The sequence below is a fragment of the Myotis myotis genome, unplaced genomic scaffold, assembly GCF_014108235.1.
Source record: "Myotis myotis isolate mMyoMyo1 unplaced genomic scaffold, mMyoMyo1.p scaffold_m19_p_1, whole genome shotgun sequence".
In the NCBI taxonomy this organism is placed as follows: Eukaryota; Metazoa; Chordata; class Mammalia; order Chiroptera; family Vespertilionidae; genus Myotis; species Myotis myotis.
Genome location: NW_023416313.1, coordinates 72,073,881 through 72,097,391, shown reverse-complemented (window position 1 = coordinate 72,097,391; position 23,511 = coordinate 72,073,881). Strand labels below are relative to the sequence as shown.

The following is a 23,511-nucleotide window of genomic DNA, read 5'->3' as shown; positions in this document are numbered from 1 at the left end:
CGGCGGAGGGATCCGGCCTGGGGAGTCGGTCCGGACCCGGGCCTGGGACTTCCGAGCCAGATCTTCCCACGGCCGGAGCCCCGCACCTGCGCCCTCGGAGCGCGTCTCGGACGCCATGGCCGCCGCCGCGGGCTTGCGGGCCTTCAGGGCCAAGGTGCCCGACTGGCTCCGGCACGGCCGGTGCGTTCCGCTCGCCGCCGGCTTCTGCAGCGGAGGGCCCGCCGGGGCCGGGCAGCCGGAGCCGGGGTCGCGACTCACGAGCTCGCGGCAGCGGGACGGCATCAGGTCAGCGGCGGGGCGCGGGCTGCAGGCGTGCGGGGCTGTTCCCGGGTGGGCCGGGCTGGCGGGAGAGAGCTGGGCAGAGGCCGCCCGGCACCCCACGCGGGGTCCCACGCGGGCTCGGTCGGTGGCGGCGCCGACTGCCGCCCTGGACCCGCGTTACCCGTCTCCGAAGGAATCGCGGATGCGGTGCTTAAAGGAGCCCCTGCCAGGGCGCAGGAGCGTTTGGGACCGTGCAGGACCCACAGGAGGACCTCAAGTGGGACTGCCTCGACGGCCCCGAACCCTCAGACCCGCGGGCACGGGTGGGCAGCTCTGCCGGTGCCCCCGCCGCGCGCCCCTGAGAAAGCCCTGCCTGGAGGGTCGGGGCCAGGAGCGGGCCTGGCTCCACGGCCTGGGGAGGCCTGGCAGAGCCACTGCTTGCCCGCACCCAGAAGTGCCCAGTCTGTAAACAGTGAAGGACACACCGTCCCGAGCCCTGCCCTTTGTCTCCACGGGCCCAAGCCCTTTAAAACCACCCCTGTGCACAGTGCAAGCCCCTTAAAAACACCCCTGTGCACAGTGCAAGCCCCTTAAAACCACCCCTGTGCACACAGTGCAAGCCCCTTAAAACCACCCCTGTGCACAGTGCAAGTCCCTTAAAAACACCCCTGTACAGAGTGCAAGCCCCTTAAAACACACCTGTGCACACAGTGCAAGCCCCTTAAAATACCCCTGTGCACTGTGCAAGCCCCTTAAAACACCCCTGTGCACAGTGCAAGCCCCTTAAAAACACCCCTGTGCACAGTGCAAGCCCCTTAAAAACACCCCTGTGCACAGTGCAAGCCCCTTAAAAACACCCCTGTGCACAGTGCAAGCCCCTTAAAACACCCCTGTGCACACAGTGCAAGCCCCTTAAAAACACCCCTGTGCACAGTGCAAGCCCCTTAAAACACCCCTGTGCACAGTGCAGGCCCCTTAAAAACACCCCTGTGCACAGTGCAAGCCCCTTAAAACCACCCCTGTGCACAGTGGAGGCCCCTTAAAAACAACCCTGTGCACAGTGCATGCCCCTTAAAACCACCCCTGTGCACAGTGCAAGCCCCTTAAAACACCCCTGTGCACAGTGCAGCCCCCTTAAAAACACCGCTGTGCACAGTGCAAGCCCCTTAAAACCACCCCAGTGCACAGTGCAGGCCCCTTAAAAACACCCCTGTGTACAGTGGAAGCCCCTTAAAACCACCCATGTGCACAGTGCAGGCCCCTTAAAATCACCCCTGTGCACAGTGCAAGTCCCTTAAAAACACCCCTGTACAAAGTGCAAGCCCCTTAAAACACACCTGTGCACACAGTTCAAGCCCCTTAAAAACACCCCTGTGCACAGTACAAGCCCCTTAAAAACACCCCTGTGCACAGTGCAACACCCTTAAAACACCCCTGTGCACAGTGCAAGCCCCTTAAAACCACCCCTGTGCACAGTGCAAGCCCCTTAAAACACCCATGTGCACAGTGCAAGCCCCTTAAAACACCCCTGTGCACAGTGCAAGCCCCTTAAAACCACCCCAGTGCACAGTGCAGGCCCCTTAAAAACACCCCTGTGCACAGTGCAGGCCCCATAAAAACAGGCATGTGCACAGTGCAGGCCCCTTAAAACCACCGCTGTGCACAGTGCAGGCCCCTTAAACTACCCCTGTGCACAGTGCAAGCCCCTTAAAAACACTACTGTGCACAGTGCAGGCCCCTTAAGAACACCCCTGTGCACAGTGCAAGCCCCTTAAAACCACCCCTGTGCATAGTGCAGGCCCCTTAAAAACACCCCTGTGCACATTGCAAGCCAGTTAAAACAGCCCTCTGCACACAGTGCAAGCCCCTTAACACCCCTGTGCACTGTGCAAGCCCCTTAAAACAGCCCTCTGCACACAGTGCAAGCCCCTTAACACCCCTGTGCACTGTGCAAGCCCCTTAAAAACACCCCTGTGCACACAGTGCAAGCCCCTTAACACCCCTGTGCACAGTGCAAGCCCCTTAAAAACACTACTGTGCACAGTGCAGGCCCCTTAAACTACCCCTGTGCACAGTGCAAGCCCCTTAAACTACCCCTGTGCACAGTGCAAGCCCCTTATAAACACCCCTGTTCACAGTGCAAGCCCCTTAAAACAGCCCTCTGCACACAGTGCAAGCCCCTTAACACCCCTGTGCACTGTGCAAGCCCCTTAAAAACACCCCTGTGCACAGTGCAAGGCCCTTAAAAACACCCCTGTGCACACAGTGGAAGCCCCTTAAAACACCCCTGTGCACAGTGCAAGCCCCTTAAAACACCCCTGTGCACACAGTGCAAGCCCCTTAAAAATACCCCTGTTCACAGTGCAAGCCCCTTAAAACACCCCTGTGCACAGTGCAAGCCCCTTAAAAAAACCCCTGTGCACAGTGCAAGCCCCTTAAAACACCCCTGTGCACAGTGCAAGCCCCTTAAAAAATACCCCTGTTCACAGTGCAAGCCCCTTAAAACACCCCTGTGCACAGTGCAAGCCCCTTAAAAACACCCCTGTGCACAGTGCAAGCCCCTTAAAACACCCCTGTGCACAGTGCAAGCCCCTTAAAACACCCCTGTGCACAGTGCAGGCTCCTTAAAAACACCCCTGTGCACAGTGCAGGCCCCTTAAAACCACCCCTGTGCACAGTGCAAGCCCCTTAAAACACCCCTGTGCACAGTGCAGGCCCCTTAAAAACCACCCCTGTGCACAGTGCAAGCCCCTTAAAACACCCCTGTGCACAGTGCAGGCCCCTTAAAAACACCCCTGTGCACAGTGCAAGCCCCTTAAAACACCCCTGTGCACAGTGCAAGCCCCTTAAAACACCCCTGTGCACAGTGCAGGCTCCTTAAAAACACCCCTGTTCACAGTGCAAGCCACTTAAAACCACCCCTGTGCACAGTGCAAGCCCCTTAAAACACCCCTGTGCACAGTGCAGGCCCCTTAAAAACACCCCTGTGCACAGTGCAGGCCCCTTAAAAACACCCCTGTGCACAGTGTAGGCCCCTTAAAAACACCCCTGTGCACAGTGCAAGCCCCTTAAAACACCCCTGTGCACAGTGCAGGCCCCTTAAAAACACCCCTGTGCACTGTTCAGGCTCCTTAAAACCACCCCTGTGCACACAGTGCAGCCCCTTAAAAACACCCGTGTGCACAGTGCAGGCCCCTTAAAAACACCCCTGTGCACAGTGCAGGCCCCTAAAACCACCCCTGTGCACAGTGCAAGCCCCTTAAAACCACCGCTGTGCACGGTGCTGGCCCCTTAAAAACACCCCTGTGCACAGTGCAGGCCCCTTAAAAACACCCCTGTGCACAGTGCAGGCCCCTTAAACTACCCCTGTGCACAGTGCAAGCCCCTTAAAACCACCCCTGTGCATAGTCAGGCCCCTTAAAAACACCCCTGTACACAGTGCTAGCCCGTTAAAACACCCCTGTGCACAGTGCAGGCCCCTTAAAAACACCCCTATGCACAGTTCAACCCCCTTAAAACACCCCTGTGCACACAGTGCAAGCCCCTTATAAACACCCCTGTGCACAGTGCAAGCCCCTTAAAACACCCCTGTGCACACAGTGGAAGCCCCTTAAAACACCCCTGTGCACAGTGCAAGCCCCTTAGAAACACCCCGTGTACAGTGCAAGCCCCTTAAAACACCCCTGTGCACACAGTGCAAGCCCCTTAAAAATACCCCTGTTCACAGTGCAAGCCCCTTAAAACACCCCTGTGCACAGTGCAAGCCCCTTAAAAACACCCCTGTGCACAGTGCAAGCCCCTTAAAAACACCCCTGTGCACAGTGCAGGCCCCTTAAATACACCCCTGTGCACCGTGCAGGCCCCTTAAAACCACCCCTGTGCACAGTTCAATCCCCTTAAAAACACACCTGTGCACAGTGCAGGCCCCTTAAAAACACCCCTGTGCACAGTGCAGGCCCCTTAAAACCACCCCTGTGCACAGTGCAAGCCCCTAAAAACACCCCTGTGCACAGTGCAGGCTCCTTAAAAACACGAGTGTGCACAGTGCAGGCCCCTTAAAAACACCCCTGTGCACAGTGCAAGCCCGTTAAAACACCCCTGTGCACAGTGCAGGCCCCTTAAAAACACCCCTGTGCATAGTTCAACCCCCTTAAAACACCCCTGTGCACACAGTGCAGGCCCCTTATAAACACCCCTGTGCACAGTGCAAGCCCCTTAAAACACCCCTGTGCACACAGTGGAAGCCCCTTAAAACACCCCTGTGCACAGTGCAAGCCCCTTAGAAACACCCCGTGTACAGTGCAAGCCCCTTAAAACACCCCTGTGCACACAGTGCAAGCCCCTTAAAAATACCCCTGTTCACAGTGCAAGCCCCTTAAAACACCCCTGTGCACAGTGCAAGCCCCTTAAAAAAACCCCTGTGCACAGTGCAAGCCCCTTAAAACACCTCTGTGCACAGTGCAAGCCCCTTAAAAACACCCCTGTGCACAGTGCAAGCCCCTTAAAAACACCCCTGTGCACAGTGCAGGCCCCTTAAATACACCCCTGTGCACCGTGCAGGCCCCTTAAAACCACCCCTGTGCACAGTTCAATCCCCTTAAAAACACACCTGTGCACAGTGCAGGCCCCTTAAAACACCCCTGTGCACACAGTGCAAGCCCCTTAAAACACCCCTGTGCACAGTGCAAGCCCCTTAAAACCACCCCTGTTCACACAGTGCAAGCCCCTTAAAACCACCCCTGTTCACACAGTGCAAGTCCCTTAAAACCACCCCTGTGCACAGTGCAAGCCCCTTAAAACACCCCTGTGCACAGTGCAAGCCCCTTAAAACCACCCCTGTGCACACAGTGCAAGCCCCTTAAAAACACCCCTGTGCACAGTGCAGGCCCCTAAAAACACCCCTGTGCACAGTGCAGGCACCTTAAAAACACCCCTGTGCACAGTGCAGGCCCCTTAAAAACACCCCTGTGCACAGTGGAAGCCCCTTAAAACCACCCGTGTGCACAGTGAAGGCCCTTTAAAAACACCCCTGTGCACAGTGCAGGCCCCTTAAAACCACCCCTGTGCACAGTGGAAGCCCCTTAAAAACACCCCTGTGCACAGTGCAGGCCCCATAAAAACACCCCTGTGCACAGTGCAGGCCCCTTAAAACCACCGCTGTGCACAGTGCAGACCCCTTAAACTACCCCTGTGCACAGTGCAAGCCCCTTAAAAACACTACTGTGCACAGTGCAGGCCCCTTAAGAACACCCCTGTGCACAGTGCAAGCCCCTTAAAACCACCCCTGTGCACAGTGCAGGCCCCTTAAAAACACCCCTGTGCACATTGCAAGCCCGTTAAAACACCCCTGTGCACAGTGCAGGCCCCTTAAAAACACCCCTGTGCACAGTGCAAGCCCCTTAAAACACCCCTGTGCACACAGTGCAAGACCCTTAAAAACACCCCTGTTCACAGTGCAAGCCCCTTAAAACACCCCTGTGCACAGTGCAAGCCCCTTAAAACACCCCTGTGCACACAGTGCAAGACCCTTAAAAACACCCCTGTTCACAGTGCAAGCCCCTTAAAACACCCCTGTGCACAGTGCAAGCCCCTTAAAAACACCCCTGTGCACAGTGCAAGCCCCTTAAAAACACCCCTGTGCACAGTGCAGGCCCCTTAAATACACCCCTGTGCACAGTGCAGGCCCCTTAAAACCACCCCTGTGCACAGTTCAATCCCCTTAAAAACACACCTGTGCACAGTGCAGGCCCCTTAAAACACCCCTGTGCACAGTGCAGGCCCCTTAAAAACACCCCTGTGCACAGTGCAGGCCCCTTAAAACCACCCCTGTGCACAGTGCAAGCCCCTTAAAACACCCCTGTGCACAGTGCAGGCTCCTTAAAAACACGAGTGTGCACAGTGCAGGCCCCTTAAAAACACCCCTGTGCACAGTGCAGGCCCCTTAAAAACACTCCTGTGCACAGTGTAGGCCCCTTAAAAACACCCCTGTGCACAGTGCAAGCCCCTTAAAACACCCCTGTGCACAGTGCAGGCCCCTTAAAACACCCCTGTGCACTGTTCAGGCTCCTTAAAACCACCCCTGTGCACAGTGCAAGTCCCTTAAAACCACCCCTGTGCACACAGTGCAAGCCCCTTAAAAACACCCGTGTGCACAGTGCAGGCCCCTTAAAAACACCCCTGTGCACAGTGCAGGCCCCTAAAACCACCCCTGTGCACAGTGCAAGCCCCTTAAAACCACCGCTGTGCACGGTGCAGGCCCCTTAAAAACACCCCTGTGCACAGTGCAGGCCCCTTAAAAACACCCCTGTGCACAGTGCAGGCCCCTTAAAAACACCCCTGTGCACAGTGCAGGCCCCTTAAAAACACGCATGTGCACAGTGCAGGCCCCTTAAAACCACCGCTGTGCACAGTGCAGGCCCCTTAAAACCACCCGTGTGCACAGTGCAGGCCCCTTAAAAACACCGCTGTGCACAGTGCAGGCCCCTGAAAACCACCCCTGTGCACAGTGCAGGCCCCTTAAAAACACCCCTGTGCACAGTGCAAGCCCCTTAAACTACCCCTGTGCACAGTGCAAGCCCCTTATAAACACCCCTGTTCACAGTGCAAGCCCCTTAAAACAGCCCTCTGCACACAGTGCAAGCCCCTTAACACCCCTGTGCACTGTGCAAGTCCCTTAAAAACTCCCCTGTGCACAGTGCAAGCCCCTTAAAAACACCCCTGTGCACAGTGCAAGCCCCTTAAAAACACCCCTGTGCACACAGTGGAAGCCCCTTAATACACCCCTGTGCACAGTGCAAGCCCCTTAAAAACACCCCTGTGCACAGTGCAAGCCCCTTAAAACACCCCTGTGCACACAGTGCAAGCCCCTTAAAAACACCCCTGTGCACAGTGCAAGCCCCTTAAAACACCCCTGTGCACACAGTGGAAGCACCTTAAAACACCCCCGTGCACAGTGCAAGCTCCTTAAAACACCCCTGTGCACACAGTGCAAGCCCCTTAAAAACACCCCTGTGCACAGTGCACGCCCCTTAAAACACCCCTGTGCACACATTGCAAGCCCCTTAAAACACCCCTGTGCACTGTGCAAGCCCCTTAAAAACACCCCTGTGCACAGTGCAAGCCCCTTAAAACCACCCCTGTGCACAGTGCAGGCCCCTTAAAAACACCCCTGTGCACAGTGCAAGCCCCTTAAAAACACCCCTTTGCACAGTGCAAGCCCCTTAAAACCACCCCTGTGCACAGTGCAGGCCCCTTAAAAACACCCTGTGCACAGTGCAAGCCCCTTAAAACCACCCCTGTGCACTGTTCAGGCCCCTTAAAAACACCCCTGTGCACAGTGCAAGCCCCTTAAAAACACCCCTTTGCACAGTGCAAGCCCCTTACAACCACCCCTGTGCACAGTGCAAGCCGCACCATGAAGTCAAGGTTGCAGGGCCTCAAGCCCCATCCAGGCCTCAGCCTGACATTTGCCTGGCCTGTCAAGGACCCCATGATAGGCCCGTTTAGCATATCTACGTATTTAAAAGTCACACACTAACTGCTAAATGTGTTTTCTTCTCCTGCCCTGACATGTAGTACTTCATAAAACCTGGAAGGTCATGTTTGAATTTACAACCCTCAGGCTCCTAGGAGTCCCCCCACAGTGGAGAGCCGGCTGCTAACCGGCAGTTTTTCTTTTTCTTCCCAGCTTCTGCTCACCACTCTGGCCTCTTCACCCCTCCTTCCCGCTGCTCTTCCAGAGGCTTGGCCCATAAACCTGTAGACACCCCATCCACATGCCCTCTCTGTCCTCTCACTCCCCACAGACACTTCCTCTTGGTCAGTCCCAGGACCTAGGGGTGCCACTGCACAGTCAGGGAACTCCAGGGTCTCAGGTAAGGGCAGCAAGGTTTGGAAGGGGGAGGTGATTCCAGGCAAACACTTCCCATTATCCTAGTGGTGTCCTGCTCCCCTGGATGGGCAGAGCTGGGAGGAGGCCCAGAGCACCGTGTTCCAAAGTGCAGGACCAGGCAGGGGCCCGTCCTGCCCATCTTCAAAGGCACTTCTGCTTCTGCAAATTTGGTTCCATCTGGTCAGGAGCCTGACTTGTGGCATGGCAGCCCAGTTGTGAAAGGAGGCCTGGTTGAGTTCTCCAGAGTTAAACACGAATCAGGAAGGGAGATAGAGAAGAACAACCTATCATAAATGCTGGGAATTGTTCAGTAGGAAGGAGGCCCCCAAATCCAGCATGGAAGCAGCACTGTGTAACTAAGTAGGTGAGCTCGAGCAGCCCAGTCAAGCTTGCAGTGTTCCTTTTCAAAGCTGTTCCTCTCAGCAATAGATGAGGGCCAGCTATGAATTGGGTATTGCTCTAGGCACGAGCAGGAGCTCTGAAGGTGGCTGGCATTTAGATGTTAGCAGAAAGACTAGGAGCCCATGGAAGAAGTAGAGGAAGGACTAAAAAGCCAGGAGAGAAGGCATGCGTTTCCAGAAGGAGAGCATGATCCAGATGGCCCCTGGGTTCGGTTCAGACGATTAGGAGCCCTTAGGTGCGAATAGTGTTAGTGGAGTGGCAGGAACAGGGGCAGGAAGCCTGGTTCATGACACTGGTTGAAAAGTGAACTCAGCAACTTAGAGCACACTCAAAGGGTGTGTCATACGCAGGCCAAAGGATTAATGAGACCCATCTGCGCAGACACTGCCATGAAGCACTGGATCTTTTTACACAATTTTGCCTGAGGCCTTAGACTTTTAATTAAGCGTCTGTCATGGATAGGATGGCAGCTTTATGAGTATACTTCAGCAGGCACATCCATTATTTTACTGGAAGGTTTATCAGCAATTCTGTCACCACCATCTCCAGGTCACTCCCCCCACCCCCAAATACAGGTTTCAAAGTCAGCATATCAGCTGCAAGTCATTTTTGTACTTAGGAGACAGCATGCACATGAGAAACAATGATGAATATCACAGCCATCTAAAGGTGGCAGCAAAATGGAAACGGTATTCCAAAGAAAAGGGTATTACACTGAGATTCAGTCATCAAAGTGGTTTCCCAGAAAACAGTGGCAAAGGAGGCTATTTATGGGGAATCCAAGTTGACACATAGCAGTAGGAATATCAGATTCGAAAAAGAATGAGGAAGGCTGAAAAAATGTGGGTGGAGGCTGATGGGAAACATATAAAACATATATTAATAATCTGGTGTTTGGTTTGCTTGTTCCTTATAATAGCAAAAATAAGACATTTCTGTGTATGGGCAGTACGATGACAATACAGGCGAATCAGCATACTTAAAAGAGTGAGCAGGCCTCTGAATGCCAGCTTCCAGTGAGATAACACGTCCAAAAGAGCCCTCTTGCTGTATGGTTCTGTCCTTTTGTTCTTCACATCCCATCCTATGTTCAGGCAGCATGAATTATTGTGCAGAATTATAGGATGCCACTATAAGAAATGGAAAAATGCTGTCATATGTGTGTATGGGCAGCTGCACCTTGGCTGCCTCTTCGGTGCGGTGGGTAGGAGGAGATGGGGGCAGGTTCTTGGTTCTTTTCCTAACCTAATTTATTTCTGAGGAACAATGGGAAGAAGTTGAAGGTGGCACCGTGTATCAGATTCCTCTGCCTCCTGCCGCCATCTTACAAACTGTGCAGCCTCTAGGTATGGGCGGCAATGATTTTGGAACAACTTTGACTTGCCCTTTTGGTGCTGACAGCAATGTTTCTGACAGCAAATCTGAAAAAGAAACAAATCGAGGGAAGAGGGAGAAAGCACAGCCTGCATTTCCGGACGTCTCCTTGTTTTGACTTAGCCGTAACTCCGGAGAGTTGACAGACCATCTCAGTTGCCTCTAAGCACCAGCAGTTCTCTTTTCTGGTGTTTTAAAAATAGCTCCCAAATTAGAAGGAAATGCAGGGGTCCTCACTTGTTTTGACTGGTGCATGACCCAGTAATTATCAAATGTTCTTCGCAGGAACATTGTCTTGAGCAATCCAAAGAGGAGGAATGCGCTGTCACTGGCAATGCTGAAATCTCTCCAAAGGGACATTCTTCATGAAGCTGAAAGCACAGATCTGAAAGTCATTATCATTTCAGGTACTTCTCTGATATCCTTCCTCAGGGTGCTGAAGACTTCTCTCAAAATTCTTTTGTTGACTGGGGCAGTCCCTCAGTTAATGGGAGAATTGTTTGGAAGCTCCTTTACAAGAACATTCATTATGAAAAACTATTGTGTATTTGGAGGGCTTGGTCCTAACACTAATTTTTGTCGTTGTTGACACTATTTTTCCCTAACACTGCTAACTGGAAATTATAGCAAAGATTACTGTGCAGGGAAAATATCTTTCCTTTTTGTCAGATACATAGCATCCCCATTGAAATCAGATAATTGGTTTCCTCATGGACCGGATAAGATGAGTTTAATCACTGATCCGTTGGGTAGCCTAGCAAGTCGATGGGACCAGGCTGCTCAAGCATTTGATTGGTTTATCTGTTCCTACCAAACTTTCAACCAATATCTGCAATCTTCTTCAGTTTGCTCATTTCTTTCCTTGCTCTTCTCCAGTAAAAGTTGTTAATGAATTATCTAGTGATGATGGTGATGGTCTAAGTAATATAAGTGTCAGCATTTTAAAGCATCCATAGAAAAATAAAATGGAGGATACCCTGTGATATACTTTTGTTGCTATAGAAATTAAGGGTTAGTATTTCTAGAGGCAGATACTCAGAATGTTACCTTATCTATGGTTGAATATAAGTTTTCAACTGTTGAAAAGAAATAGGACAGATATCGTTCGTCAGCCACGGGGATGTTACCCAGATGCAGCAAAGACAGTTAACTTCCAGACAACACAATTCCCTCACTTGTTTAAAGGGAATAATATTGCTCATCAAAAGAGTCACAACAAAAGGAAAATATGAGAAAGTGTTACCAGCTTATCAGTGGAATTGCATTTTGTTGTTATTAATCTTAACATTAACAATAAAACCACATCCTTAGGTCCCATGTTAAAAATAAAGAGGCTCTCACCCTAGCTGGTTTGGCTCAGTGGATAGCGCGTCAGCCTGTGGACTGAAGGGTCCCGGGTTCCATTCCGGTCAAGGGCATGTGCCAAGTTTTTATGCTCAATCCCCAGAAGGGGGTGTGCAGGAGGCAGCTGAGCAATGATTCTCTCTCATCATTGGTGTTTCTGTCTCTCTCCCTTTCCCTGTCTCTCTTTAATCAATAAAACAATATATTTTTTAAAAATAAAGAGGTTCTCTTTACCCTCTGACCTCCCTGATTGCAGCCTGCACGGATGGCCATTGTCTGTAGACTAAATGACAAGGTCGCCACAGAAGACACAGTGGATTTTGATGGACCTACATGAGTCAAAAATTTAGGCCAGATCAAGTCCAAAAACAAAACTGAGACTGGAGGGACAACTCTGAAAGAAGTCGTCCATCTGCTTTGGTTACTCATGTGTAATTGCACGTGTTCATTGGTTTCCACCACGGACCTTTTAGAGTACAGATGCCTCATGTTGAATTGTCATCACAAAATACTGGCTACAACTTTTCCAGTTAACTGGAATTATTCTTACCAAATTGGGCCATTAACTTTCTGTGTCCACAGCAGTGATACAATTGTTCATTAAAATTATTTAATTTACAAATAAATGACCTTCCCAGTTCTGCTGTTTACACCTTTTTATTTTATTTTCTCAATTGGAACCATTTGCAGCTGAGGGACCTGTATTTTCTTCTGGGCATGATTTAAAGGAACTGACGGATGAGCAAGGTCCAGAATATCACACTGAAGTATTTCAAACCTGTTCTGAGGTAAGCCAGAGGACAACTTGCATTGCAAACCTGAAAATGATAATTACACACATTAAATATTGGATTAGGCTTCTAGTTTACAGGTAAGGTTTTATCTGTGAGACCTAACCAACTGCAGAACTACTAAAACCTCTGTGGCCATTGGTGAGTCCTTCATCCAAGCAACAATTTGGTTTAGACTTTTAAAAAGCAACCATAGTTTGATATGTGATATGCCAAAGACAGTGAAATATATGTTGGTATTAGTAGCTGCCATCTCCAGCATCATGGGTATGTCTTGGTATATATGTCTTAAGAGGTAAAGGGTAGAAATGTACATCTTTATAGAGAATCCAAGATTATAATTTAATTTTTTAACTAAAACAGTTCTGTTAATGGGAAAGAGAGAACATTTATAAATGGAATAACAGTAACCATTTTAAAATTCTGGAGACTTATGAGGGGAACTGGGTATCACATGAGCAAGTTTTTGGCTGCTCTCTACCAATAGCACTGTTTTAGGAATTTTATTTATTACTAGAGGCCCGATGCACGAAATTCGTGCAAGAGTAGGCCTTCCTTCTCCTGCCTGCCAGCACCAGCTTCCCTCTGGCACCGGGGACCCGGGCTTCCCTCTGGCCGCCAGCAGGCATCTGGGACCTGGCTTCCCTCGCAGCCCCAGCTTTGTCCAGAAGGCCGTCCCAAAGGACGTCTGGTCTAATTAGTATATTATGCTTTTATTATTATAGATTATCATTTTTAAAAATAGGTTTTTATTGCTTTCAGAGAGGAAGGGAGAGGGAGATAGAGAACATCAATGATCAGGGTGAATTATTGGCTGCCTCCTGCACGTCCCACACTGTGGATCGAGCCCACAACCCGGGCATGTGCTCTGATCGGGAATCCAACTGTGACCTCCTGGTTCATAGGTGGACACTCAACCACTGAGCCACACTGGCTGGGCTTTTATTTATTTAGATGACAGGGTGTTCCCTGCCATTTTAATAGAATTGAGAGAATATTCATGGTGGTAATTTGAGAATTACTAGAGAAATTGCCTTCCAGTCCCTTTTCCATCTTAATATTTCAAGGAAATTCCAAATACCAGTTTCAGACCTTTAACACTAGAGCTCCACACAGGCTCAGTGAGAACAGAACCATTCCGCAGAGAGAGAATCAGCTTTGTTCTTTTGTGGGGCTGCTGAGGAAGCAGTCGGAGAGGAGGGGACCGCAGCCTCGAAGAGGCCAGGGGCTGGGAGTCAGACAGATGTGCGTTCAGACCCCACAGCCACCACGTGTGGATCTCGTGGCCTTAGGCCAGTTCCTTCCCTCTGAGCCTGTGTCTCGGTTGTAACTAGTGTTCCTTCCTCCTGGGCTTCTCAGGAGTCAAATGGCACAGTCTGGTCCACAGTCAATATTCAATGCAAGTTCTCTTTGTGCCTGCTTCTGTCCTTTGTCCATAGAATCTGATACACTAATGGGGATGAAAAGTGCTCTGAAAGCAGTAAAGTCATATGAAATAAACATGAACGTTGCACCTCACTCTTGGATGGATGTGAACTGGTTATGTTTGCTCCTTCAGGTCATGATGCTGATCCAGAATCATCCCGTCCCCGTGATCGCCATGGTGAACGGCTTGGCCACCGCTGCTGGCTGTCAGCTGGTTGCCAGCTGTGACATTGCCGTGGCCAGTGACAAGTCCTCATTTGCCACTCCAGGTGTGAACATCGGGCTCTTCTGCTCCACCCCTGGGGTGGCCTTGGGGAGAGCAGTGCCAAGAAAGGTAATCTGACCCCCTGCAGCCTCCTCTCTAGTCGTAACCCTCACGCACTGGAGGGCTGGTTCCAAATTCGCTTGTTAAAGTACCATTTGAATCAGGATGTTCTGCACGAAGCATGACTGGCTGGATGTGCTGCAGTGTTCCTTCTAACGCCTCTTGTCCAGCGGGGAATGCATGGCTCCTCACAGGGCACTTCACTTCTTGAATCATGCATTTCGCTGTTGCCTGCCCCTCTGTGTGGCTAGCTAGGTTTTTGGATCTTTTTGTTTGTCTTCATAAAGGCACACATTTTTTGTACTCTTATTTGAAATGCAGTTGAGACAGTTTTGTTGCACACAAAAGGTGTCCATAACATGTAATAGCATGGTGGCATGCCAGTACCAAGAGGCTCGGATATGAGTGTCACTGGCTGATTGTTTGCTGACAGCCTGTCGTATTCTAGAAAGGGCTGAAGTAGCTGCTACACTGAGCGTGTCAGCTTTACGATGGTTGTATTTCAGGGGCATGGAACATCTTGAGCTCAGCATGTTGAAGCTGCCCCAGGAGCCATATGTAAACGTTGTTTTGTCCTTGCTAAATCCATTTTCTTTACAAAGCTTTCTCCCTTCCTATAAGACATAAAACAATATTTATTGAACATCTTGTGAGTAGAAACCAGTGGCTTCCTTGTTCTAAAAAAAATATCTATCTTCATTCTCAATTGGAAATTTGTTTTTAAAAATGATGGGCGGGGGGAGGTGTCATATCATAGGTGTCGTATACATTGTCGTATAGCAGGTAGGAAACTAAATTGCCTTCTAGGATATCGTCCATTTAGCATCTACAAAGTCAGCAGTTCTTCATATGCCTGAGGCACAAAAGAAACGAGACCCAGGCGAAATCAAGCCACAGGGACGGAGACATTTAGGGAAGCACGCCTTTCTTTCACGCTGCTTCCTCATTAGCTTTTACAGAGGTGTGTGCTTTGGCCGATGTTCTGAATAGAGATACCTACCAGCGCGCGCGCGCACACACACACACACACACACACACACACACACACACGAAAACTGGCTGAACGTGGGCTCCACAACTACAGTAAGTGGCCGGCCAAACACAGAGCTTGCTGAAATGTGCTCAGCCCAAGGGGGTGGTTTCATCCTGTCAGGATTCACACTGACTTTAAATGTGGGGTGAGTGTGTGTGTGTGTGTGTGTGTGTGTTCCCTACTTTGTGCCAGTACATTAAATTAAAATGCGTTCATTAAAAACAGTCAGAGCTTATTAATAAACTATCTTATAATTGTGCAAATCAACTCACAAGGCCTTTTGCATACTAAAGGGTGGTTGTCTGGTTAGCCTGTCTGCAACTGTTCATCTTCAACCATGTTAAGGCATTTCAAACCTGTAAATCATGATTGCCCTGTCAGGATAAGAATCCATTCTCTCTTAAAACAAACTTTTAAAAATCAAGGCTTATCATTGAGTCCTAAAAACGTAAACATTATATCATATTTGTCAAATTTAAATTAGTTTTTGAGAAGAAAGAGAAGGAAAATGTGGCATAAACAGGACTTCAGTTCCCACAAAGCCCAATTCTCAGAATCACGTTGCATAATTGTCCAGCAGGAGAGATTAAAGGGCAGGGTGTTGTAAGACCAAAGTACTTTGTCCTTCCACAGAAAGTTCTGGCATTGCCAGGCCCACTCAGAAGACAGGAGAGGATTCCCAGTATTGTCCCATTCGGATCCCTGCTCTGTGCTCCTCCCGTCCTGATCCCAGGAGGCCTGTGAATCACTAGTCAGGCGTAGCATTCTTGTTTTGAAGTCTTCAGAGTTTTTCCAGTTCTAACAGATGTCCCTGCATGTGGAGCTACTTGGAGGCATAAGGCAGAGATATGGTTCGGGTCAGTATTAATGAGGTGAAATCACAGTATTGATAAGTGGAATTTGGTGGGGTGAAAAGCCTGTTGGCACTCAAGGCCTTTGCCAAGTTTTGGGACTATAGATCTTACCTGGGTGGCCCCCTTTAGGAGGAAAATTGGGGATTCATAAAGATCTAAACCTGAACAAAACACACCTACCTGTTGTCATTGCTTGATTGCACCCACAGGAACACATTCACACACAGGCCTGTGAACTGTGTGGGTGTTGGGCACGTGTCCCCATGCACAGCCACAGGGAAGCAAGCAGGTGGCTTTTGCAAACTGACCTAATTGGGAAACAGGGCCTTTTTCAGGCAGCTTAAGGCCACACATATGGGTCACCAGTACCCTCTGCTGGTCATCATGGAAAACTGCTTAGCTGTGCCAGAGACCAGGGCTGCAGCTGGTCCACTGGGAGCAGAAATGATGGCCTGGAGCCCTTGTGTTCAAGCCAGACTGAGCCTGGGCATGAATAATTTTCCACGATTGTAAAGTGTGAGTTAAATAATGTGTCTTCATTGCACCATATAAACAACCTGCCTGGTGCAGCTGCTCCCTTTGCCTATCTGAGCTGGCCTTGTTCAGAAATGTGGAGCTGGTGCCTCAGCGGGTGGCACCCCTGTGGAGCACATGAAAGATCCGAACCCCCTCCTTCCAAGCCAGTAATTTCTCTGCAGTAGGAACACTTGCTGCCACCTGTTTACCCACGGTAACTTGTGTGTCTGTAGAATCTGATTTCTCAGTTGTCTCATTAGAACAGAGTAGAACTTCCAAGCTGGAAGGAGAGTTAAGGCATTGACCCTCAGCTGGTGTGCAGTTCACCAGAGCCTGGAGAAATGCAGGTCTCAGCCCCTCAGACCGACTGCATCAAAATCTGCACTCTGTCAGTGATTCCTGTGGCTGTCAGAGGTGCCTTAGCCTTTGAGAACATGCTTCCTAATTTACTTATTTCTCTGGTTGCCCAGCCAATTAAATTAGCCCGGTGATCCTGTCAGCTTCATTCCCTTCTGAGTCCTCCAGCATCCCAGTCCCTCCACTGCCACCAGCTGGTTCTTGTCATCGGTGTGACTAGAGGGGATCTGGAAGACTGCTCTGCTTCCTGGGGCCATGATCCCTAAAACACAGCATTAGAGATTCATACATGTTTATAGCTGGAATAAGCATGTGAATAATAGCCACTGCACTTATTAGTGCTACTGAGTGCCCAGCACTGTAGAATAAACTGTATACGTTGTCTCTAATCTTAACCATTCTGCAGAAGATGGTGTTCTTCTTCCTGTTTTTCAGATAAGGAAACAGACTCAGATGGGTTGAATTGTTCCCTTAAGATCTGTGGTTAGTAAGTGGCCTCAGGGACATCCAGACACAAGCTCCACCACCCTAGGAGTGAGTGTTGGCCTCCAGTCCTTTTTATTGTTTTTAATGCAGATAGCTCAGGAGGAGGAAGTAGTAAATCACCAACTTGTTAGGGGGCCCAAAAAAGTACCCCTAAAATGAACAAGAGTTTATTAGGGAAAAGGAGTTATTTTCTTCTCTCTCACCTGAAGTTTCAGGGGCCCACTGGATAATAAACAGTAAATAAAGATTGTTGCTTGTGCACTATAAAATAAACAGGCTTTCTATTTCTTAGGGAATGCCGCTCTATCACCTAATCTGCCTGGGTAAAGTCCCCATAAATCAACACGGTGCCAAACGGTATTACCCCACTAGGCAGGTGAGGAAACTGAGGCCCAGAAAGAGGCATAAGCTAGGCGTGGGTGACTTAGGAAGCTAAAGGTAGGCCAGGAACTCTGTCCAGGCCTCTGGCCCTGACCCTGTTCCAGTCAAAATGTCTTTCACGAGCAGCTTTAAACCCGTTAAGACCTCCTTGGTCTCCTGGACAGAAAAATGTCAGGATAGCAGAAGCATAATCTAGTCTTGATTTTAAAACCATCTAAATCAGTGGTTCTAAACTGGGGGCTGCCCTGGCCGGTGTGGTTCAGTTAGGGTGTCATCCTGTGCATCAGAAGGTGGCAGATTCATTCCCAGTCAGGGCACATCCCCAGGTTTGATCCCCGGTCGGGAAACAACCAAACAATGTTTCCTTCACATCAGTGTTTCTCTCTCTCTCTCTCTCTCTCTCTCTCTCTCTCTCTCTCTCTCTCTCCCCCCCTCTTCCTCTTCCTCTCTCTAAAATCAATTAAAAAGTAAATAAATAAAATAAACTAAGCAATTTTGGCCCCGGGGACATTTGGTAATGCCTGCTGCTATTTCTGATCATCACAAATTGGGAGTGGGGTATACTACTGGCACCCAGTAGACAGAGGCCAGGGATGCTACCCTGCGCAGGACAAAACCACACAACAAAACATTATCTGGTCCAGAAGATACAATGGCACTGAGACTGAGAAGCTAGATCTAAATGCTCTCTCACCGGAAGCTTCCAGGGCCCACTACATAGAAACTTAAACAGTAAGTAGAGTGTGCTGATGCGCTGTGTCTTATATATAGTATAAACTGTTCCCATTATCTCTCACTGCGTAACCACTATTCTTAGTGACTCAGAACAGCAGCAGTTTGTTTAGCTCATGAATCTGCAATTCGGACAGGGCTCGAGGTCAGTGAGGAAAGCTGATCTCTGCTTCACAGTGTCTGTGGCCTCAGCTAGGAGACTTCAGGGTAGGGGAGTGACAGCTGGGGACCGTCGGTGTAAGGCATGTTCACTCACGCTGGCTGCAGAGGCTGCCTCTCAGCGGGGACTCAGGCACTTAGTGCAGCCTCTGGGCGGTGTGGCTTGCGCTTCCTCAGAGCGGGGCAGCCGGGTTCTCAGTCTGCGTTGCCAAGGGAAAGAGCCAGATGGAAGCCGTATCCCCCTTTGACCTAGCCTTTAAAGAACTATAGTGCCACTTTGGCTGTACTGTTTGCCTTCATCCGTTCATTCATTAAATCATTCATTGATGACTATTTAATAGGTTGTCTGCCACATGCAAGGCATTCTTCTGATGCTGGAGACACAGAAATGAACAGAACACTAAAGAGAAAACTCATCCTGGCCAGCGTAGCTCAGTGGTTAGATGTCGACCCATGCACCAAAGAGTCGTGGGTTCGATTCCCAGTCCAGGGCACGTACCTGGGTTGCAGGTTCTTTACCCAACCCCGGTCGGAGGCGACCAATGGATGTGTCTTTCTCACATCAATGTGTTGTCCTGCTGCCGCGGCCCCCCTTCCCTCCCCACCCCACCCCCCGCCACCTTCCACTCTAGCTAAAAGCAATGGAAAAATGGCCCTAGCCGGTTTGGCTCAGTGGATAGAGCGTCAGCCTGCAGACCAAAATATTCCAGGTTTGATTCTTGTTAAGGGCACATACCTCGGTTGCATGCACCTCCCGGGCCCTGGTCAGAACTCATGCAGGAAGCAACCAATCGATGTATTTCTTTCACATTTTTCTCTGTCTTTTCATCTTTCTTCCACTATCTCTCAAAATATCCTCAGGTGAGGATTTAAAACAGAACACCAACCTCAGTCAAGGTTAGCCTGAGAGCATGATAAAGTGAAACTAAGCAAGCCCCTTTCTTAAAAAAAAAAAATAATAAAAGCCTAATATGCTAAGTGTCCAACTGTTCATTTGATCGTTCAACCAGTCGCTATGACATGCACTGACCACCAGGGGGCAGACCCTCTGACTGGGTAGTTAGCTTGCTGCTGGGGTCCAGCCGATAGGGATTGGGCAAGATGGGCCAGACACTCCCTGGAGCCCTCCCACGGTCCCTCCCCAGCCCCAATCGTGCACAGGTGGAGTCCCTCAGAGTGGCCTGCACCCTCTCACAATCTGGGACCCCTTGGGAGATGTTGGAGAGCCGGTTTCAGCCTGATCCCCACAGGCCAGGCTGAGGGACCCCACTGGTGCACAGATCCGTGCACTGGGCCTCTAGTAAATAAATAAAAGCAATGGAAAATTAATCCTCAGGATAGGATTAACAACAACAACAAAATAACCTCTGCCCTAGTCAAATTTACATGCCAGCAAAGGAGATAATCTAATCTATAATAATAAAAGCATACTATGCTAATTAGACCAGACAGCCGAACAACCTTCTGGACATCCTTCCAGATGACCTTCCAGAGAAGCTGGGGCTGTCCGGGCCAAGTCCCTTGCACGAATTTCGTGCACCAGACCTCTAGTAAACAAATAAACATGTACAGTATATGGTTTGTTAAATGATGAAAGTACAAAGGATTAAAATAGAGCCAGAAATGGGGTAGTGCTGAGGTTGGATCGCAATTTTAATAGGCTGGTATTGTCATAGAGTACCTCACTGATGAGGAGACATGTGAGCAGAGACCTAAAGGAGATGAGGGAACAGGCCGTGAGGCTATCTGGGGACACAGCATTGCAGTCCAAGGGAACAGCAAGTATAGGACTGAGGTGACAGCACACTTGGTGTGTTCAAGGAACAGCTAAGATGCCAGCTGGGCCGCAGGAGAGGGAGCAAGGGGAGAGGGAGAAGAGAGGCACAAGTGTTTCTTGTGCATCTGGGAGCCCTTTTTCTAAATCACATTTTAGTTTCAAAAAGCTCAGCTTTGTAGAATTAAAGAATCGGGGCACAGTATGGCAGGCGGACAGAACTGAGGAAACTGTAGTGAGAAAGGTGTACTCCCCCTTTCTGCGGGCCTCAGAAATCTGGGGGGAGAGGGTTCTGGAAAGAGGGCATTCTCTTCTTATAAGTTAACATCATGCTGGGCCCCTCCATCTGTCCCTAGAAGATGTTCCTTTCATTCCCCTCCTCCTCTGGGAGACGAGGCTGCTCTTTCAACTCAGGCTGAGGTGGTGGCTTCTCTGAACATCCCTTTCTTCTGGAAAATAACCACTCACTGCATTGGCTTGTGCAAGGCGACGGGCCTCGCTCTGCGGTGTTTTTAGTTTTGTCCCATCAGATGTGGCCGCTGTCCTGTGCGTGGCCCTTGAAAGAGGCAGCTCAAATCTCCTGCCTCTGCAGGGCAGGGAGTTCAGCTTAGGGAAAGAACAGGACGACACGGAGAGTCCCTCCTTCTCCTTGCTCTTGGAAAGATCCAGTCTGTTCCTGAGAACTGGCCCAGGTTGTCAGGAAGTCAGGACACCAGGACACCAACCATCCCCGCAGAGTGAAATGGAGAGGGTGGGACGTAGGTGGCAGGGGTCAGGAGGAGAGTGCCTTAATAACTGCCCGTGTTTCCTCCCCCAGGTCGCCTTAGAAATGCTCTTCACCGGGGAACCCATATCTGCTCAGGAAGCCTTGCTCCATGGGATGCTCAGTAGAGTGGTGCCGGAAGAGCAGCTGGAGGAAGAGACCATGAGAATCGCAAGGAAGATCGCCTCCTTGAGCCGTCCTGTGGTGTCTTTGGGCAAGGCTGCCTTCTACAAGCAAGTGCACCAGGACCTTAGAACGGCCTACCACCTGGCCTCCCAGACCATGGTGGACAATGTGGCCCTGCAAGATGGGCAGGAGGGAATCAAGGCCTTCATCCAGAAGAGAAAACCCGTCTGGTCACACTGAGCCGGCCTGAACAGAGGGATGGAGGGAGTGTGACCCAGTGAGCAGCACTCAGGATGCTCCTCGCCCCCCCAGCCACCACTGCTGCCTCATGACAGGAACAGCAGACAGACTGCTTCTGTACCATTAGTCATGGTCCCACTGCATGGGGTCTATATTCAAAGCCATGGTTCCTGGGAAAAGGATGAAACCGAGATTCAAAGGAGATGCTAATTTAAGGGTAGTGAGCACCTATGCTGGGTCAGCTGTGGTAATAAGCCTGGATTTTGATAAACTTCTTCATGGGACCTTAAGTGTGGGACCACCCCGACATGGGAGAAGGTGACGATAAAATGAAGCATGAAAGAAGGATGCCAACCTGCTTCTGTTATCAGAAATGTCCCGTACGGTGGAGGTAGTTCTGGTTGCCCAGACACACGAACCATTTCCAATCTCCATGAGGTAGTCTCCACATTGCACATTTTGGTTCTATTGAGAAAGAATCATGCCTATGGCTTTGGAATAATCTTATGTGACTTTAAAATATTAAGTATTTAGAGAGACTGGTATTTTATCTTCTTAACCAGAATATAAGCTGTTTGAGGAAAAAAATAAATGAATTCATTCTTTGTATGCCTGTGCTATGGACACAGAGTAGGTGCCTGATGTTTCTGTAGTGAATGTCCTGGCCATTGGAGCTACTGTGAAACCGGGACCCTGGGCATAACCTGAGGATAAAAACATCAGGATAGGTGGGAAGGATGCAGAGCACACGTCCTACCCACTAAAAATCACCTGCTCCGGACATGCTTCCAAACTCTGCTCAGCTTCTGGTGAGAATCCACAGTAGCATCAGGCAGTTGAGTTCCCAGCTGAGCAAGGGCTTGGCTTAGGACCTAAACATGCTACTTTCTGGCTTCTGGTTCAGGCTGACCCAAGATATGTTCTAAATCTCCTGTCCTCAAACTTGCCCAGCTTATCTTTTTTTAAAAATATATTTTATTGATTTTTTACAGAGAGGAAGGGAGAGGAATAGAGAGGTAGAAACATCAATGAGAGAGAAACATTGATCAGCCGCCACCTGCACCCCCCCCCCCCACCCGGATGTGCCCGCAACCAAGGTACATGCCCTTGACCGGAATCGAACCCGGGACCCTTCAGTCCGCAGGCCAACGCTCTATCCCCTGAGCCACACCGGTTAGGGCTTGCCCAGCTTATCTTACGTAGAGTAGAAAGGGGTCCTAAATGTGGTTAGTAACCAAAGACGAGAAACATGTGGCTCTAACCAGTGGTTCTCACTCAGGGCAAGCATTTCTTGGTATGATGTCCCCTAGTGGTTTCACAGGTTTCTATTCAGATTGACATGTTTTTGTGTAGGTTTTTTTTTTCTTTAACAAGTTTAGGAAGGTTAATAAAAGAGTTTTTTCTTGGAAAGGAAGAGCTTGTTCTAAGAGTGCCCCTCCAGAGCGGAAAGATCATTCGAGCTACCATCTGCTGGACACCTGACATGCTACATTCTCCTTCAGTCCTCACCACACCCAGGGAGCAGGACCTACAGTGATCTCCATCTCACATGTGAGTAGCTGAGGCCCACTTGGTCCCAGATCAAACAGCTGACACTGAGTACAGTGAGGGTTCCAAACTCTATCTGCCTGGTGAAGCCATGGATGCTTTCTCCTGGCCACACTGCCTCATGGGGAGGCCAGCCCGAAGAAGTGACTTTCCTGCTCCATGGCAGCTCTCCAATTAAAATAACAGACCAGGCACTCCTTGCTACAGAACTCTGCTAGTGTGCAGGGGACATCGGATTTGAGTTACTGGCAGACCACTAATGGAGTTTTTCTACAAAAGTAATAAAGAGCTGGCTGCAGTCCTAAAGTAGGTGGTGAAGGATGGAGCTGCCAGAACAGTGCTGTCAGTGAGGTCTCTACTGCACCCTCTCTCCAGGGGCCTGCTGTGGCAGTCACTGTTTGGCAGTGCCAGATCACACAGCATAGAGAAGGTGTTATAAACTCTCGACTTTGGAGAAAGTAACAAAGCCTTCTCACACGTTTGGCAAATGAAAAGCAAAGGTTAACTTTCCAGTGTCTGTGTGAGTCACACGATTCCCTCAAACCATGAAATCCTGGGGCCTCTGGGCTGCCTTCCCAGCCTATGAACTGATGTGCCCTCAGAGACTCGCTATAAATCTTAATAGTCTCTTGTGCATAAATAATCCAGAGTGAAACTCTGCTACCTACCTTCTCATGTCATATAATTAGCCCCAAGGCTAATAGAAATTTGGGGTTAATATGTATCTGC

General features: G+C 49.8%; 1 protein-coding gene across 1 annotated transcript; it reads left to right on the top strand.

The window, feature by feature from the left end:
- ECHDC3 (enoyl-CoA hydratase domain containing 3) lies at positions 1-22,270 on the top strand. Its single transcript, XM_036341163.1, has 5 exons — positions 1-285; positions 10,214-10,335; positions 11,963-12,060; positions 13,622-13,822; positions 20,923-22,270. The coding sequence occupies exons 1-5, from the start codon at positions 116-118 to the stop codon at positions 21,232-21,234; spliced, it is 903 nt and encodes a 300-aa protein (XP_036197056.1). The 5' UTR covers positions 1-115; the 3' UTR covers positions 21,235-22,270.
- Positions 22,271-23,511: the final 1,241 nt, after the last annotated feature.

Bases quoted from the DNA above. Each gene is read 5' to 3' on its own strand.
- ECHDC3 (XM_036341163.1), top strand. From the start codon at position 116: ATGGCCGCCGCCGCGGGCTTGCGGGCCTTCAGGGCCAAGGTGCCCGAC. The intron at 286-10,213 runs GTCAGCGGCGGG...TGTTCTTCGCAG, and splicing joins CGGCAGCGGGACGGCATCAG to GAACATTGTCTTGAGCAATC. The intron at 10,336-11,962 runs GTACTTCTCTGA...AACCATTTGCAG, and splicing joins GAAAGTCATTATCATTTCAG to CTGAGGGACCTGTATTTTCT.